This window comes from Cyprinodon variegatus, unplaced genomic scaffold, assembly GCF_000732505.1.
Source record: "Cyprinodon variegatus isolate N-32 unplaced genomic scaffold, C_variegatus-1.0 Scaffold1, whole genome shotgun sequence".
Classification (NCBI taxonomy): Eukaryota; Metazoa; Chordata; class Actinopteri; order Cyprinodontiformes; family Cyprinodontidae; genus Cyprinodon; species Cyprinodon variegatus.
Genome location: NW_015150454.1, coordinates 1,959,175 through 1,974,003, shown reverse-complemented (window position 1 = coordinate 1,974,003; position 14,829 = coordinate 1,959,175). Strand labels below are relative to the sequence as shown.

Here is a 14,829-nt window from a genome sequence, read left to right as displayed (position 1 = left end):
AACGGTAATTTATTGAAGCTGGATAAAAAATAGCCTCTGTTGTACTAAAACCAAACAAAAGATATACATTATACAAACCATGAGGAAAAGTTGGGATACCGTACCCCCTTATAACAAGTCTGAAAAATGTACTTAATTACTTGCATTCTCTCTGGGATAATGTAGTCTGTAATCATGGATTTATGAACATCTTACCGCGAGTTTGTTCACTTATCATCAGAAGAACACCAAACTAAATCTCAGAGCTTTAGAGGAGGAAATCCTCCAATGAGTTATGTTCTAATCAAGCACTTGATATAATAATATTCTTTAAACATTTTCCATTGTATTAATTGAATTTTACAATATTGTTGAATTGGTATTTAAAAACATACATTTTTTGGAAGGGTCCTGAGGAGAGGATTCTTCCCACCTTTTAAACAGTGTTAATTATGGTATTTAAAAAAAAAATGCTTAGATACTATCTGAGATTGAGGAAGTTATTGTAGGAGATGATTATGGCAGAATTCTTTTTAATGGTCACACTGGATGCAACAAATAAATACTTGATAAAAAACTTTATGTAATGCCTATTTTCATAATTGATGGATTTGTGCCTTTCTTTGATTAATTGATTAATAATAGGTAGGTAAATAATATGCTTCATAGTTATTTAATACAATTTGAACCAGGTTAACTTAAAACTGCCACTTTTGCTCTGGACAGAGCATCTTACAAAGGATATTCACCTTAAGGTAAAATGTATTAGTTGTTTGGCTTCTCTGTTTTTGGGGTGGTTGTTTTTACCAAATGGAATGTTTTCAACTCTGCATAATCAAGTAAACCATTATTTCATTACCTGCTTATTTTGATAATCAATTGATATTATGAATTGCTGTAACATAAGCAGGAATGTTTTCCAACTATATGTTGGAGGTTTCATCCCTGGATGAGTTAAACTCTTATCAGATGTGTACAGTAAATCTTCAAAGCTGATAACGTCGGTCAGAAAGTATGATTCATTGACTTAGAAGTCCCTATGATTGGTGGATATACTGAATTGTTGCAGATATAACATTTTAAACCCCTAGAAGCAAAAACATACAAAGAAGATATGGAAATGTTAAGACATTTAGGTTATTGTAAAATATGTTGCACTGACAAACAAGGCCTGTTGTTGACAGCTGAAATAAAGTAAAATCTGAATAACGTAATTAAAACAGCAGTGGTTTGACCCCTTGCTCTCAACACATAAAATGTATATTAACACTGATTCAACAGGTTTGCAAATCATTGTTTTATTTAGCCTTCTGTGCAACTTCTGGAAGTTGGATTGTGTTCATAAAGATGAAAGGTGTTTGTTTTTTCAGGGAAACCTAAAACTACTGTGGCTCTTGTCTCAGTTGTGTTTGTGTGTGAATTTTTGCCTCACTTGCAACTATTGTAAAATGAGTGAACTCCTTTATTCTTTTGAGTTGTTTATTTAGGACAAATAAGCTGATGTGTTTCTTCTTTTCCCAGGATTAACTATTTATATTCCTCCTCTGTTTGATGTAACGTGCAGCTCTTTGAATCCTATGATCTGTTATATCCCTGACTGTATAATAGAACTGGATGTTAAGATGATGTGATGTTATATTTATCATGCAGTGGTGTTACTGTAGATCAAGGAGCAGACCTTTCTGAAACTGTTAATATTTTTATCTTCATCATAGCTTCTGATAAACAATTTATAGTAAACCTAACTTTTGTAGACAACCATGGGCTTCCTGTTTAAGGTCTAAAAGAAATTATTCAGATAAATCCGAGTGAAACATTTTACTTTGCATGTCCACTTATTTTCAACATCCTAGGCAATCTTTAGAAGTAGGATTGCTTTTTAATTATTTTCAAAGAAAAAATTGGGTTTAGAAATGTTAGTATTAATTTGGCTTTTTTTTCCTCTTTCAATGTTCTAAATGACAAGTCAATTAAAGATAAATAAATCCAGTTTTACATTAAATCGAGATGCTTTCTTATAGTTTACCAGTTAATTTAAAATGTTATCCATTAGTATTTGTGCTCTGGACTTGCTGTTCCAATGTTCAAAGGACAATTTTACCTCCTCTTCTAACGATTACCTCACACAGGATACGAAATTCAACACACATCACTAATTGTGTACTTTTAACCAAATATTGTACTACCTGCTTTAAAGAGTACAAGTCTGGGATACATTTTTTTTTATTTTATTTAAAATGGTTGAGGTAAATCCAGATACTTTATTCGGTGTCGGACTATCAGTATCAGACTGTTCTATTTAAACAAAGTTTAACAATTTAGGAGTCCAGAACATTATGAAGGAAGCCTGGAGATGTTTGATCTTACATGCCCGTCTGCAAATAAACTTTCTCAATAAATGTTTCACCAAAACAGCAGAAGACTCCGTATTCCAAACAGCATTAATGAAACACTTTCAGATTTAAAGCTTTTTAATTCCAGAGTGAAAGCAAACACATTCACCATAATATAGAAAAGTTTCAAATCAACTTCCTTTGTTGTCATGTATCCTATCAGGCAAATACACAGTAAACAATTCATCTAGAAATTGAAACACTTTGATGTATATTTTTCTAACAGATGAATTAAAACTCAATAAATTGAATAGAGTGCAATTAATAAAGAAATATATATAAACACTATTTAACAGGATGAAAATCTGCTGGGACTTATTTTCTGAAGTTTGCATGGTGAGAAAATAGTGTTTTTGGCAAACCACATATTATTCTGCTTTTTCTGTCTCAAACTAATCTGCAATATGCAAAAAACTTCTGGAAAAGGTTTAAAGAAAGGTATAAACAAAATCACATGTCTAAGAGGCCTTAGAGGGAAATTTAGTCTCCAGCTGGCAGGCTTGGTGTATTTTTCAGGGTGATAAGTGTTTATGCCGGATGTAAGAAAAGTCCTAATAAATGCATGTCTGATCATTGATAAGCTTAAAGTGGCTATAATGGAGCTCTTTTAAAGTTGTGTTTGTGTTGCTTAACTATTTTATTTCTAATCTGAAAAAGAAAATGGAAAAGACAAACTTTTCCAAAACTTGACCACTAGATGGTGCTATAAGCTGCACAACGACAAAGCAGTAGATGATCTTATTAGCTCATCAACTGGTGGCATTTAATATTTATCATTTGTTCCATTAAACTTATCGTAGTTTTGTTAGATTTCCAGCTAGTCACGTTTGTATGCAAAGCTCCGTCTTTTATAGTTTGGCTGCAAATTCAACAAAATCTAATATACAAATACAAACAAAAGCATTTTTTTAATTAATACCTTTAGCTATACTCAAATCATACCTTTATCATCTAATAACTGAGTGATTTTTATATTCTTTCTTAATTATCGTGAGTCTTGTTGATAAATGAATGCAGATTAGTATGAACTGACATACCGGTAATGCAGATAAAGTTATTCTAAAGAACATTTTTTTCTGTGAAAACGAATGGAATATTGGGATTTCAAAATTCATCCCTTAAGATATGAAATCTCTTTATGTCACCTATATAAGCAATTTTTACTCATCTAAAACACAGAGGCTTCCTCAAAGGTACAAATATCAAAATTTAAGGCCAAAGCGGAACTTGTAAGACTTAAGGAAACACTGATTCAAGGAAATATGTGTGGAAGTCTTCACTCCAAGGGGGGGAAAAAGGGAAAGAAAATAATCCTCTTAGAGTTGGTTAAAATCCCAGTGGTGTAATTCATTTCCTGACTCCGTACCATTATTATGACAGTGGCATTCTGAGACAGAAGCAGAATGGTTTCATGTTGGCTGATTGCTGCCATGCACTGCTGCTTAGCTCCGACGACAGAAAGCGTACTGAAGACACACACGCTTCACATGCAAACAGTTTGTGGAGCAGTCCGTTCAGCGGCTTGGAGCTCTAACTGAAACACTGGTCATATCTCCCTTTGATCATCGTTTTTAGTAAAGGCCCAACCTACAGAGAAGAAAGAGGAGTTTACTGTTTCATAAAATCGCAAATAATGCAGCACTCTGCCCTAAATGTTCATCTTCTGTTGGTGGAAAAATCAAGCTATCCATTAATATTCACAGTAACTGGGTTGTTGGGAGGGTCTGTATCCTGGAGGGATTTTATTTTAACATTGACCTAAATATAGATCATTTTTAACTACTCTAGAAACAGGCAATGTGACATTCAAGTGCAAACATTATTCAGATGATTGTGTTTACACTGCGCTTCGTTTGCAACAGTAATAGCAGCAAACAAATGTATGTGTATATATTTTTTATTTACCTCATGTGGATCTCCAAGTGCTTCTCCAAGCATCTTCTCTATATTCCTCATGATAGCAACCTTCTGATGAGCTCGCAGAGGGTATTCTATCTTCTTAGGCGTAGGAGCTCCCTAAAAAAACACAATTAGACAAAATGGTTAAAAAATGTATTGAGAATCACACTTTCTTTTATTCAAAACAGCTTTCGACTTGAACATCCGTACTTTGTACCAGAAGTTAACAGTGATGGTCACTCCACCATTCAACAATGACTCGATGTGATGCCACCTTTAAAACAAGACAAAAATGACTGAAAGAAACCATAAAAAAAAACATGTTTTTTCTTCTGATAGCTTGTTTTTATTTGAAGATGAAATCAAGAGAAAGATTTTTTTTAATATGCAGTTAGAAAATAATGAGGAAAAAAAGCTTAAATAGAATTAAATCTATCATTTTTAGAGCAAATCATGTGCTTGTTGTCATTTTATATAATCTTTCACTTTTAATCTCGGGAAAACTGAATGTATACATTTGAAGAATGCTAAAGAATAATTGTAAGTAATTAAAGCTATCATTTAGAAATACAAAAAAATATATATATTTTTTTCTGAATCTGTGAACTATGTGACTGACAGAAATGGATTATAAGCATGAAATTCGAGCTTAAATCATTTTAGAACTGAATGGTGATTCCAGTGTCCTGCCAAAAAGTCAGCAGGCATTTAACTGTGAAGGTAGTATGGACAATTTCTATACTCAGTCTCAACACATTCTCATAACTTTATGTAAAAAACAAAAACTGAATAGTCTCATTAACTTAGGCTTACTGAACATCTGGCTTTCTTAAACTAAAACAAGATGAGATGTCGCAGAGGTTAGCTTGTTCTTCCTGAGCTCAGCTGTCTGCCTGCAGGGCTGATACAGTATATGGCTTCCACCTTCTGTGATACAGTTTCAGTTAACAGTTCTATCTATTTTTATCCAGAACAAATTTTCCGTTTATAATGCAAGAAGATAAACTGAGTTAAGATCTCGTTCAGCACAATTTAAACTTACACAGTTTGGTGGTTAAATGCAGAAAACAGGAAGATCAAAAGCATGTCTTACCAATACATAGGGATGTAGAGAACATCTCCAGGTCCCACAACAGCTTCATACCCAACAGTATTTTTAAAATTTGGAAACTTCTCATAGTTAGGGTTATCAAAATCAACCTAAAAAGGCAGAAGTTGTTGAAAAATATGAAAGTATGTCCTTAAGCTTAATGAGCCACTTTTAAATCTGGAGAACAGCAAAAGTTACTTGGCTCTGTCTGTCACAGGGGTGATGAACTGGGTAGGGATAGAGACACTCAAACTGGTCTGGAGGGAAGAGGATGCATCTCTTGTGGCCTTTTATCTGTGCAAAGAAGTTCTGCTGCTCGTCATAATGTGCTGGTGTCACGTTGCCTGTGAAGTTTTAAAACATATATGATGCTCAACATTTTGAAATATTCTACTGTTTCCTTTGAAAGCCTCTCTGAAGTTAATAGAACAGGAATGTTTCCACACACAGGTGAACTCCATTTGCCAATAAGGGTTATGGAAACTGCATTACAGAAGAGAAATGAGAAGCTCACCCTCCATGCCAACAAGCAGCAGGTTGGACGTCAGTGCTCCCCAGTTTCTCTTGGCTTGCTGTTTGTTGATCCAGTTCCAATTGAAACCAAGAAAATCGACAACAATCTTCTTTCCTACTGTGTCATTTAGTGTTTGCTGCAAATAGACTCTTGAAACACATGAGGAAAGAGACGTGCTTTAATTATGAGTCATGCCATTTCACAAGCAGATGGCTGAAAACATTCCCTAGTCCGGCTAATATTAAGTGTTGCAAAAAAGAAAATGGCCTTGTTTACAGTGGAGTTTAATGTTGAACTGAATGAGGCAGAAGCTGGAAACCCACGAAAACATCAACTTTAAGAGTTGGCAAGTTAATCTTAGTATAGTAAGAGCAACCAGATCCATCATGTCAAAGGAATAAGCCTCTCATGTGTATAACTGCTTATTCACTGGCTCTGTATCAAAGACATGTCTTTTCTGCAACATTTAGCTGCCAGAGGTTAAAAATGCACAAATCATTTACCTCTCATTTCCTCCTTCCTCTTCTCTTTTATGCATGCTATCCACAAACTCTGAGAATTTCATTTCCACTCGACGGGATTTGGGAACAAAGTCTGTAAAGTTGCACATTTTCTTCTCATCATAGTAAAGGAATTTGTGGTTTTCCGAAATGTAAACAGAGAAGTCTCCATTTCCAATGTTCTCCTGGAGGTATGGGATATCCCATTTCAGAGCTGGATATACGAGGTTTGTGTCTGTCAAAACCACCGGTTCCTGGAAGAAGATTAGGAATACTTTAATGAAATGTCAAAACAAGATGCATTCTGTCTGCACACTTAAGTGGAAGTAGGAACTAAATCTGAACAACCTAAAGCAGTTTTCCTTTGATTTCATTAGTTGATTCTGACGTATAGAAGGCTTTTTTTGTACCATCTAATCCTTAGAAAACCACCTTAAAAGGAACACAGTCTATATGATAGACTATGCGTTTATAAAATAATATATAATCATGAATAATATCAATAACAGATATGAACCAAAAAAACTAGCCCCACAAAAGAACACAAGCTAAGATTATTAGGCACAGAGGGGAAGTGGCTAAACTTAACATCACAAAAGCTGCTTTCATCCATTTAAAAAGGGGAAGTCTTGCAGATGTCCAATAAGCCTTGACATCTAGGTGGTAACAGACATTTTTCCATCGACAGTAAAATACACTGGGATGAACAACATTTAAATTATGCTGCTAACAGTACTTTGCAACCATAGGACAAGCAGCAGTTCAAATCTAAATTTTAATTTTCAGTTACACTTTTTATTAGGGCTAGGTAAAGAAATCGATTTAATCCATTTTGAATCGATTCCTTTACATTTTTGCTAAATTGATGTCTAGGGAATGAGATTGATTCGTTTTAGTGACCCGCGTGAAGTTCACATTCAAATAAGCAGGAAAGATGCACTCAAGATTACTTCAAGCCAGACAGCTGCAAATATTCCCAACAGGTTAACTGAATACATTAACAAATGGGGGCTGACCGGCAAACACCCTGTAGTTGTTACAGACAACGCTGCAAATATGGTTTGTGCGGTGGAGATAATGCAGCTCCTGCATGTCTGCTGTGTCACGTCTGCTTGGTCGAGTGAGGCTTCCCTTTTTCGTTTTTCACAAACAAGTTTGCACTTTTGAGACAGTTTTGTTCACATCTCAAGTTTAAACTGTCTGATTTACAAGTTTGCACTTTGTGTTTAATGAGACAGGAAAAAACAAAATACATGAGTATTTTGAAACACAGTTGAACCACTTTCTTTATTGTAAAAACAGATCGAATCAAAATTAATAGATTTAGAACTTTATGAATCAAAATCGAATTGATTCAGGACTTTGGCGAAAAAACCCAGCCCTACTTTTTATGCTTCTGCAATATAAAAAAAAAACTGAAGCAGCAACTGTTAGTAGTAAATAAACTTGCTTACTGTAAATCATTTGAAGGTTGCATCTAACCCTATCAGATAATTGCACTTTAAAAATGTGATTGTATCTTGTACAATTCATTTTAATAGCTATTGTATTTTGCACCTATGACAAGTACTGATGTCAAAAATGTATGTAATAAAACAACGTAGTGAGGGAAAAAAATAAAAATAACTTTTTAAGAATAAAGCTATCATGCAGCCAGCTATCAGTTAGTGCTGCAATTTCTTCTCCAATTGCTTAATTTGTGATTTGGTTATTAGTTGCACAGTCCAAAATTGCTTCTAGCAATTCCAGATATTTCCTAAACTGTCCATAAAAAAATAAAAACCGTCTATTGATTTTTATTTTTCCCCCAATAATGATGTTGCAATATCCAATTTATCTTTGTGTTTAATTAACTATTTTAATTAAACTGTGTAGCTACTTTAAATTTAAAGGGATTTTATTTATTTCAAAACAAGTAAAATGGTTCATTCTTTCTAAAAAAAAAAAAAAAAAAAAAAAAAAAAAAAACACTTGCATAATTTGATAAATATGAGCATAAATAGCCGACTTCCATGATAAACTGGGGGGAAAAAAATCTGGATTTCAGGTTTAAAGCGTAGTATTTCACAATAGAGAAAAATAGAAGTACCATCATTATTATTCAAATGTATATAGGCCTAAGCATCTTATTTAGATTTTTTTATCTACTTTTTAAATATTTCAAATAAAACTTAGAACATTAATGCCTTCAAAACCTCCAATTTTAAAAGTTCTTATAATAAAAGTTCTCTAAAGTTGAAAATTTTCACTAACAAATGTAGCTAACTAGTCCACGGTTGTAAATAATACCAGCAAGAGAAAACAAAAATTGACATGCAAAACACTTTATATTAGAGTTAGTCAATTTATTTTGATGAATTGCAAAAACTTAAAATGCAAAAAGCCTTATCACAAAAACCTTTTGCATCTGGAGGTTTTTGTCATATCCTATTAAAATAAATGTAATCTATTTTAAATAATTTAACTATTTAATTGCCGTTCAATGTTTTGCATCTGCATTAGTTTGCAAACTATAAAATAACCAAATATAACTGCAGTACATATATTTCCAAAATTACATTTTGCGATGTAGGTGCGCGTGCTGCGCGTGCATGCGCTCCAGGGTCTACGTGACTAAATGAACGTAGCCCGTGGTGCGCGCTCCCGCGGCCCGGCCGCCCGCAGCGGCTCGGTTTCACTTTCACCGGAGGACGCTGAAAATCTGCTGCTGCGAAACCCGTTAGAGGAACATTTACACCAGCTGGTCTGCGTTCATTTTTCTATTATTAGCAAAGGCGATAAAAGTCTGAATAATGTTACAGATCAGTGCCGTTAAGGCAGATAAATATTGCAGAGAGAGAAGACTATTTTATTTAACCTGATGTAAATTTCTGTTTGCTACAACAGGTGTACATATATATACAAAGCTGATAATCAATCTGGACCTTCTTTTAATTAAAAATGAACATAATCGACCTATAAAATTAATAAATGAAGATATGTGGTAAGAATACTCAGCTTTTAGCCTTAAAATTTATCCTTTAAACCTAACAGCTATTATCATAATACAACTATTCTTTCAAACATATAAAAATCTAAAAAAAAAAAAACTACAACTTCATTTATCACAAGACGGATTTAAGGGTGGATTTTAAACACCGCACAGCAACAGAAGTACACAGGAAGAGCTCCTCAGTAGCTCAGATTGCTTTAGCATCTCTTGTGCCATTTTCTGAAGGTCATTTAGAAAGGAGGAGTTCACTTTTACGCAGTGATTAATGCTATTCTTGTATAACAGTTCTCAGGAGATTAACATCGCAGTGCAGATCCATAAAAAACAGGAAAGCATAGGAAAAGGAAACCTGGATGATTTTGAGTCAGTACAGATGTTTTGCTCACATCACATTTCTGTAAATGTTGCTGATGGGAATACTATGAAGGTGTTTTAATATATAGCAGTCAGTGTAAAGATAGGATACAAACAGCAATGAATCTAAAATTGTGTTTGCACATTTGGTGTTTTGTAACACAGCTTTAATTTCGGGGCATGGAGTTCACTAGAGCTCCAAAGGTTGCTACAAAAATCCTCTTTCTTCCATGACGACTTAATTTAGCTGGTAGATGTTCATAATATCGTGCTCCTTCTTTGTTTTTAGGATGTCCTGCAGATCTTGAACAGGGTCTAATTAGTTTCTTTAGCAAAGCAATGGTCACCTTGGAGGTGCGTTTGGGTCTTTATCATGCTGAAATACTAGCCTGTGACCCAATTGCTGCATTGTTCGCTCAATAAAATTATGGCTCCGCACTGCCATTGGCACTTATGCAGCACCAAACCATGACTTTTCCACCAACATGCTTGACTTTAGTAAACCATACTAGTCTTTTTACTCCTCATCTGGTCACCCAGTAGTTATGGACCATCTGAGCCAAATATCTCGCTCTCATCAGACCAGAGGACCTGGTTCCAGTAATCCAGGTCCTTGGTCTGCTTGTCTTTAGGAAACTGCCTCCTTATGCATTATCTTAAAATGCTTCATCTTGAGATGACAGGCATGCAGACCATTTTGATACAAGATGCCATGTATGGTCTGAGTACTGACATGAGGAGGGAAAATAACCCAACTAACCGCAATCTGGACATGTTAACCTTGAGGTGTTGCAGGCAGTGTAGGCATTAATATGTGATTTCTTATGTGCTGTCCCACTGAATGTTTATTAAAATGTCAAGGTGGAACTCATTCTAGTGCAGTACTGCAAAATTTGATTTACTTGGTAACAAAATGCAACTCCGTCTGTGCTTGTTACACAAAAGATGAAATATTAAGCAATACATCACCCTTTGCAAAAAGCAAACAGCTCATGGAAGGCCAGGGAAGTGGGGATGTTTGTACATTTTTGGGAACTGAAACATGGTCAGCAGCATTTATTTAAGTAAAACATACCATTTTAAGAGAACAATGCCCTAGCAGAGAATGTGCTATTGAATAAAGACGTATTATTCTGTTACATGAAAACAAAATAAAAGATGTTAATTTAAAGCTGATGAACCTGAAATGAAAACAACTACACAGACATGAATAATAAAAACTCCAAAACCAAATGTAAACAAAGGCATAATGTTGTCGGTCCTGAATAGACACTCTGCCAGATAAAGTGCTTATGTAAAATCAGACGCCAAACAAAAACAAGAGTTAATGAAAAATTAAAAAAATTTATTTTCTGACCTTAAAAATTTTACAATTAGTCAACTATAAAAAAAATAAATAAATAAATTTACCGCTATTGCAAGCAGCGCCAACCAGATCAATTAAAGTAGTTGGTCGATTTTTAAGTGATGCTTTTATATCTTTAAGCACTGTTTATACTACAGTTTAAAGTCTGCATAAGAGCTAAGGACCTCATACTTGCTGATCAAGGACTCATCAATCAATAGTTTAAACCATCGCTGTTACAGTGCTCTTATCTTTTGATGAGCACTGCTTGTCAGCTGTCTAAAAGAATGGCACTATGTGCTTCCCTCACATACAAAAATAAACGTATTCAGCTGTTTGTAAATCTTTCTAGACACACAAACCCATGATTTGAAATTTCCCAACTGTTAACAGAGCGGGGGTTTAAAACAGAGCAGAGAACTGGAGGTTGACCCACATATTTAATGGGCTTTGCCAAGCAGATATTGTATGAAATACTCTTTACATAAAATCTAACAGTAGAAAATCGGTTGTTTATTGTCTAATCTTATTCAAGTGTATATTTAAATAAATTCTGAGTGGTATAGATAAAATATCTAATTAATCACATAAAATTAGGACACATTTTTCAATAAATTATATACCGGGTAGCAGTGCCAGTAACTGCATCATTCTCTACATTTTGTTTAAATATATTACTACAGAACATCTGTTTTAGTGTGATCATTTAAACATGAATTGTAGACGAAGGAATAATTTAATTCCTTATATGTGACAATTTTGGCTTATTTGGTTCAAATAAAAGGGTGAAAATCTATTCAGATCTTCTGATTTACATCAATGCTGCCCCACGATAGTCAACAGGTGCATTCAACCAACTGATGTGTAATTAATACTCTGGATTTAGTCGAGCTAGATCCTTAACAAGCTTCCATTTTGCCTGGATAACATAAAAAAAAGATAATTTGCCTTACTTTTAAATGATTTACATTCACCTTAATGGGGGTATATATGCATTTTATAAATTCCCCAATTCTCAAGATGAATAATGGAAATAACAAGAGGGAAAAATAGCACAGTAAAAAATATCTACCTCAGCGTCTTTGCACTGAATTCGTGTCATCATCTGTTTGTTCCCTAAATCAGAAATGTCCCAACTCAGATCTACATCAACTTAGATCTACGCCACCTCAGATCTACGCCACCTCAGATCTACGCCAGCTCAGATCTACGCCAGCTCAGATGACTATATATGACTATATTTGTCATATCAGTATTAAAATATCTTCCACCAACTGTTCCTAGACTTTTAAGCTCATGACCCACAATACAAGACGTGTGGTCCCAATTACCAATTTGTGTATTTTTAAGCCAATCACACACAGACATAATAGTAGCAGGAACATCAAATATATAGTTTATATTTTAAGTTAAAGTATTTTTTTTTTTTCATTTATCATGCATAGATTTAATCTGTAAAGTAATTTCCAGTCTGGGGATCAGTCTAATGCACAGATCAGGTCTGTAATTAGTGTTTTTATACATTGTATAGTATTATAAAGCAAATTTAACGTTAAAGTACCTATAAATACTTGACCTAAACTGCTTTATACTAAAACAGTGAGTCAGATATCCTGTTTAAAGCAAAGGCTATATAAATATCCAACGTAACATAAGGCAAATCCTAAAAACCATAAAGAAAGTCATTCAAATGGCGTTTTTAAAAAGTAATAAAAACGATCAGAATGTATTCCTTCCTAAGTTTTTACTGTAACTGAAAGTAAAAATAATTCTAGATTAAATAGGAACCGTGTCAACATTGTTAACCCCTTCCTTCAATCTAAAATATAATAGATATTAACTTTTACTATCAGTACCTTTCCATTTCCGTGTTTATGCTTCTTTAAATTGAGCTGTCAGGTGAAAGGTTCACTTTTATTTATATATATATATACACCTAACTGCAGCGGAGTTACCTCGTTGTTTATGAGCATCTCTGCCCTGGGATCCGTGTAGGACAGCCGGGGAATGGGCTTGGTTGGGAAAGGGTATTTTCGGAGCTGGGAAATATCCCAGCCTCTACTCTGGACGTCGGAAAAAGCCGCTCCTCCGTCGCTCGCCGCCGCCTCGGCCTCCGCAACAGTCGCCGCTGCCATGGTGGTAGGACGAGCCCCGCTTCAGCTGCTTCGCCTCGGTCCTCCTAACAATGACAGCGGGGAACAGCTGCTCCTTTAAATATAAATAGTACTAATGTGACGGAAACCACTGGGACAGCCCCCCACCCTCCCTGCTCACGTGTATTAATAATTTAATTAAATTCGTGAGCTCCTGTCAACCCTGAGGCTATGGACACAGCTCTGCTCCGTAGGTGAATGTTTACACGCTGCAGTGACAGGCAGCAAACAAAACCACAAGCTTGAACGAGCAGGAAGACGTTCTCATAAATGAAGGCCACCAATATTCTACAGCGCCCTCTAGCGTCTCGGGTCACACAGGTTCTCCCCATAATTATAATACTGAAAAATAGAATGGTATAGAAATTCCCTAAACGGGGAAATTCTGGTGTTTACAGCAGCAGAAAGATTATTTTAAAAAAATCTCACACAAATGTGGACCCTAGAAAATGTATAAGAATAACATACTAGTGAAGATGTACTGTTAATTTTATCAATATGAAACTGTGCATATGGAGAATAAATAACCAATATACAGCTATGGACATTTTTATAGTAATGGTTATTTGAAAAAAGCAGCAACAACAGAGATGTGCAAAATGGCAGCAGCATGTAATTTAATAACTTAGATAGAAACTGTGCAAATCAGCATGAATATAATGACTTACTGAGGTTGCGGGAACAGTGGTGGTTATAGAGCAGGGAGTAACCCATTAAAAATCAGCAGGCTTTAGCCTGCCCTGCAAGGCTTTAAACCTGGGTTTGAATGGCGACAGTCATTCTCAAGCACATATCAAGGTGGATCGATTTCTATTTTTGATTATAGTCATGGTGCGGAATCCTGCTTCACAGCAGCAAGTTGAGCCAAACATACTCAAAATGTGCAGGGTCATCTTTGAGCACGCCATTTCACTTTTCTCTCACCAGTTCACTGCGGTTCTTCCAGCAGACCACACTTTCTTTCACTTTTTCTCATTGTCTTCTCCCTCTTTCCCACCTCCCAGCTTGCCACAGGGTTGCCTGCTGTGTCTTAAAGTGGCTTTCACCAGCAGTCTTGACTGACAGCAGCCCATTAGCTCATTTGTATCACGTGTAGCCTGGTCCCAGGCACTCTGGAGGGCTTTACCGTACAAACAGGAGAAGCAGCGCAGGCAAAATTAGATACTGCCGTCGGACAACATGCCGTAATTAATAAATTTAGAAATGTTTTAAAACAGGTTGGGTCCGGATCCGGACCGCAGTCGGCTAATCTGTGACCTCTGCTTTATAGAGTGGACCAAGCTTTGGCTTAGAAAACATGCAAATTGAACTGGAAGAACGGGTCCGCCCTGTTAGAAATGGGGAGTTGTTTGGGTTCTTTGTTAGCGTGCAATGCCTAATACTGGTCTATGCCTTTGAAAGAGGGGTCATTGGAGGGAATTGTTGGCCTGGCTGAACAGCCAAGATGATTTGTCCCCTGTATGAGGGTGAGGGATTTCGATGAGAGTGGGAAGGAATCAGCTCTACTGCTGCATTGTAGGTTTTTGAAAGCTGAAACATAAGTCCACACCGTCTGTTTAAGGTTGTTTTTTTCTTTCTTTACATAAATGGCTTCCTTCACACCCCTTTCA

The 14,829-nt window shown here is 35.5% G+C and overlaps 1 protein-coding gene across 1 annotated transcript; it reads right to left on the bottom strand.

Annotated features, from left to right (window-relative positions):
• Window positions 1–2,192: 2,192 nt before the first annotated feature.
• On the bottom strand, window positions 2,193–13,427 carry hif1an (hypoxia inducible factor 1, alpha subunit inhibitor). The gene is made up of 8 exons (XM_015390442.1): window positions 13,022–13,427; window positions 6,379–6,629; window positions 5,876–6,024; window positions 5,560–5,705; window positions 5,365–5,471; window positions 4,482–4,545; window positions 4,278–4,388; window positions 2,193–3,959 (listed from the first exon to the last, which is right to left on the bottom strand). Exons 1-8 carry the CDS (start codon window positions 13,199–13,201, stop codon window positions 3,903–3,905), a joined length of 1,065 nt encoding a protein of 354 aa, XP_015245928.1. The 5' UTR covers window positions 13,202–13,427; the 3' UTR covers window positions 2,193–3,902.
• Between the last annotated feature and the right edge of the window lie 1,402 nt (window positions 13,428–14,829).